At 35.0% G+C, this 5000-nt stretch overlaps 1 protein-coding gene across 7 annotated transcripts in view; it reads left to right on the plus strand.

Annotated features, from left to right (window-relative positions):
- Nucleotides 1–5000, plus strand: part of LOC137641518 (uncharacterized) — a 115582-nt gene that overhangs the window by 100753 nt on the left and 9829 nt on the right. For all 7 annotated transcript variants that reach the window (XM_068374146.1, XM_068374143.1, XM_068374140.1 and 4 more), the window contains 2 exons: nt 1664–1729; nt 3936–4025. In XM_068374146.1, coding sequence (XP_068230247.1) covers nt 1664–1729; nt 3936–4025 — 156 coding nt within the window. The remainder of the gene's footprint in view (nt 1–1663; nt 1730–3935; nt 4026–5000) is intronic.

The following is a 5000-nucleotide window of genomic DNA, read 5'->3' on the forward strand; positions in this document are numbered from 1 at the left end:
ACCTTTCAGGGCAAGAGGGGCATGATCTCTCCAAGTCAGGTCTGGCCAGGAGACACCGGCTTTGTTGTTGGGTGTACCATTCATCCATCCATTGAGAGTCATAAAAGCGCCAGCGGCGTTTTATAAATGCAGTATTAGCCACAAAATTAAAAATTAAAAGACCTGACTGGAGTAGTATTTTCATCTGAATAGGGACATTAATAGATCTTTAGATGTCACCGAAGAGACTAAAGGAACTCTAATCAACTTAATATTTTGTGGTTATAAAACATATATTATTGTGTGATTTCCACTCACACGAATATACATATGTGTGGATGTTTTATGCGTGTGTCTGTGTATATATATATATATATATATATATATATATATATATATATATATATATATATATATATATATATATATCCTTTTAACGACAACTTGATTTCCTTCGTTTTATTTCTATGATTCTTTTTTCGTGTGAGGCATATATTTACCTTTCAATGTAGATATTCTCTCGTGTACTTCTGAAACTCTTACTACAAATATTATTTTTCGGAAAGTTTGATCGTCAGTAACGACTTAGAAACAAGGGATGCTTTATCTTGGCTAGCTGAGACACTCAGATGCATCAGAAATGGTAATGATATTAAGAAAAAAAAAATCCCGTCATGTATGCATTAATAGACCAACAAGCAATGTGCTCTTTTAATGATTAAAACACTCTTCGACCTTCATTACTGCCTCAATTTGTTCTAAAATTCAGTTTGTCCTAAGAGTTATCAACATGTCTCTTCAGAACAGATAAAAAAATGTAACTTTTTACGTTGTGGCTGGCAGCCTTTGTCACCGAAACAAATTATCCAAGAGAAGATTGGCTTCGGCATTCTTAAAAAACTGCAGCGTCATGTTAGGTTACCAAGAGTCTGTGGTAATTACTTGCAGTTTCGTAAATGTTTTTTGAATACACAATACATATTGCGTCAGTGGAACGTTTGATTATTAATGTTTTTAGTTTTTAAAGTCTCTCTTAACCAGCTAAGGAATTTATTCCAACTAATGTTGCAATGCATATTTAACATATCGTAACGCAGCTTGTTACATTAATATCATTGCTGTCTTGATTTAAGGAAAGTTTATTATCGGAAAAATCCTCCCTTTGTTCCTGCAGCAAAGATTAGATTCTTATTATCAGTTATCATTACAAAGGTAACCAAGTCCGCCGATCTTTTCACGACAGAATGAACTCTTGCGGCACATGGTTTTTCTGTGGTTGGTCTCGTTACGCCCTAATATATAAGCTGCCGCTTAGTCTCAAACATCGAGATATTTCTTCGCAAAATGGCTGTAACTTTAGATGGAATACTCAGCCTTATTATGGTGTACTCGGGAATGAAAGTTCATTTGAAAAAAAGAAATTAGATATAGTTTAACTTTTTAGCAGCGATGCGCAACATTTTAAGGATAGCATTAAGTAACTCGGTCAAACCGCTTACGCAACAACCACAAATTATAAGGTATGTACGCAGTAGCCTCGTGGAAAATTATGCGTATACCTTAACGATTGCATTTATGTATTTGAATAGAGTAGCCTACAGTTTGAGGTCGTCTATGTAACACTAAGCTGAAAGATCAAATCTATTCTGTAGGTCTTGCAAGTCTCGAATCCTTTTCTTTGCAGATGGAGAATGGGGGATTTGAAGAGAGCTCTGCTGATGACCATCCTGTAATTTCACCCATGGTTCCTGTAAGTAAATATAACTTGTTCCTGTACAGAAATGTTAGTACATTTTTTTAATTCTATCTTTTTTATTAATATGTTAGTAATTTTATTAGAGCAGGTGACTAACAATCAGTTAGTCATCCAGAATAGCCTAATCTTTATAAATTTTCCATATCTGTAAATGCGATTGTGGTAGCCTATTGAAAATGTCACTACCTAGCAATATGTTGGCCGGGAGTTTAACACCCGCTCAAGCTCTATAGTTTCTACTAGTGTTTGCAACCTCACCCTCCATGTGAACTAGTGATGGGGCGTTTGGGGGAGCCTGTAGGTCTACTTGTTGAGTCATCAGCTCCCATTGCCTGGCACTCCCTGGTCATAAGCTGGATGGAAGGGGTCTTGACCTGATTATATGTACCGTATATATGTCCAGTCTCTTGGACATTGTCGTGTCCCTTGCTTCTGCCATTCACGAGCGACCTTTAAAGCTAAGTTTACTACAATCTGTCAAGGAGTTCTTAACCAAATTCTGTGGTGTTTGCATGTAACTTGAGCTGTCGGTTGACATCGAAGATTTGTACGAGTATTAAGGAATGCATTTATACTTTTCTGATGATTACTGTGAACTTCAAATTAAAATGCAGTTAATTCTTGTAAGAGATTTAACAATGTGTCCGTAAATCATGTTTAACGACAGTGTTTGTTTGATTGCTTGCAGTATTACGAAAATAAACTAATTTTGGTTTTTTATGAAAATTTCATCAGGTGTGGTTAGACTTATAACTAGGAACAAGTTGTTACATTTTGTTAAAGATTAAATTTTAACTTTTGATAGAAGTCATCAATTTGGAGGTGGGTTGCTAATCCAGATTTCAAATACCACAGGCTAAAGAATCCAAACTAACCCTGCTCACTTTTGCTACACATTTGAATGTCAAATTCAACCATCATTTGATACGTAACAGTTCGTTATTAGATTTTGGGATAAGAGGAATATAACGTTTGTTAAAAAGAGAATTTTAGAGAGGTGGATTTGTTAACCTTGAGTCCTTGACGGAGGTTTGTGATCAAAGGCTATTGTTTTCAAAGCATTCTTTGTTTAACCCTATGAAGAATGTTTGTGTCAGTGAATAGAAATATTGCGTAACAACAGTCAGGTTGGTTTGCCTGAACCATTATTGTTATGTGTGTGATTTGTAAGGAATCCTAAGTTTTGTGTTAAGCTTATGTAACACCCCTGAACTGTAACCATTCTGATTTCGAGTCATAACTGATAACCATAAGATGCTTATTATAGAGCAGTCACTGTTATGATCTCTGCAATATTAAGGAACTTAGTGGGACACTATTTGCCTATTGTTTCTTCAGAGCATAATGAACTACACGTGCATTTCTCTTTTATCTTTTATTTTAATGGGAAAAGAGTTGCAATTAAAATGCAGAAAAATGGTTGAGAGCAGTTGGACAGATAGCCGTCAATACAACTTGTGAAATTAGTTAAAGAATATAGTAGTAGGTTGCAAGGCACCAGCTACCCGTTGAGATACTACCCGTAGAGAGTTAATTGGTCCTTTGACTGGCCAAATTATTATTGTTATTATTTGCTAAGCTACAAACCTAGTTGAAAAAGCAGGATTTTATAAGAACAAGGGCCCCAACAGGGAGAATAGCCCAGTGAGGAAAGGGAATAAGGAAAAAATAAAATAGTGTGCCTGAGAGTACCCTCAAGCTAGAAAACTCTAACCTAAGACAGTGGAAGACCATGGTACAGAGGCTATAGCACTACCCAAGACTAGAGAACAATGGTTTGATTTTGGAGTGTCCTTCTCTTAGAAGAGCTACTTAACACGGCTAAAAAGTAGTTGGCCCCTGGAGTGAAGAAGACATTTTCGGTTATCTAAGTGAAATCTGGCACAGTATGTTATCAACCAATGACTTGGTCGTTGTTCTTTTGTTATATTTTCGTTCCCCGTTATTCTGGGATTAGGGGAAATTTTTCTCTATCTATTTTATATGAACTATTACACATAACATTACAGATTGTCCTTTAATAAGGTTTTAACAATTTGCTATCATCAAAAACAGTAAATTCAATAATTATCTTGTAGATAAGCATTAGAATAGAAGATCCAAATTACCTTTTCATGCAAATTTTACCGTATGTGTATCACATGTATATATTTATTTCTCTATTGTTTGTTAATATTTTTGTTTCTTTTTCCTCGTGTAGACAGTGACTTCAAGCGGTTCTTGTCGATGTGAAGAGGAGCAAGCTCACTGTTCATGTAAAAAACACATACCTCCTCAACCAAAACAAAAGGTGACAATTATATTTTTTTTTTATTTTGCCGTTTTACACTGTAATCCATATAGAACTATTATACTGGGTGGTATATTAAAACATTTAACTTCCGTATGTAAGCCTGTGGGATCACGTGACTGGTTTATGTGGAAATAGGAAATAGATATTAATGATTGTATTTATTTCATGTTTTGGTTTGTACTGCAGACTAGAAAATTATTAAGAAAAAACTTCATCTAATTCCCTGATTCTTGAAGTAACAACTGTTTCTCGGCTTATTCAAATAATACGTTTTTTTAGCGCAATTCTGGATATATTTTTTCAGTTTAGCAAACGGTTAAATAAAGAGATCAACCACAATATCGGTACATATAAGAGTTTCATTTAAAGTAATAGAATTAGTGGAAATGTTAGTAATGTTACTAATGTACCACAAGGTATATTCAATTCAATATCTTTAAAACTGTGCTACCAGTGTTTCTCCTTTAAAGGAATCAAACGAATGATTATGGAGCCACTTGCGTAGCCCTGTCTATTTGCTTTAACTCACTTAATGGTTAATTGCGTAGCGAACAGCAAAAACTCTTATGGAACAACAGATATGGCGCACGAACTAACAATTTCCAGAACGAAGGAAAAGTAAAATTACATATTACATCACTAAGAATGCTTTCAGTTTTCTGTATTCGAATCAAGAAGTAGACATTAACTCTCCTAAAAATTCAGTGGATGTGTCAATCCATTAGTATATAAGTTTGGAGCATTTGCTTGCCATTTCCATTTGAATTGTGAAGCAAAACGATAGGTGTTGGCCAAATCATTTTTGAAGCCACACATCAATTTTATGAAAACCACCGACGGTTCTCAAACCGAGATGTGGACACTAATGAACCTTGTTACATAGAACCCTTGTTAATTAATTTATTTATGAGGCGCCGATGTCCAATATAACAATACTGTTGTGGTTCAGTACTACGGACTCAATTTGCACTT

Source organism: Palaemon carinicauda, chromosome 5, assembly GCF_036898095.1.
Source record: "Palaemon carinicauda isolate YSFRI2023 chromosome 5, ASM3689809v2, whole genome shotgun sequence".
Classification (NCBI taxonomy): domain Eukaryota; kingdom Metazoa; phylum Arthropoda; class Malacostraca; order Decapoda; family Palaemonidae; genus Palaemon; species Palaemon carinicauda.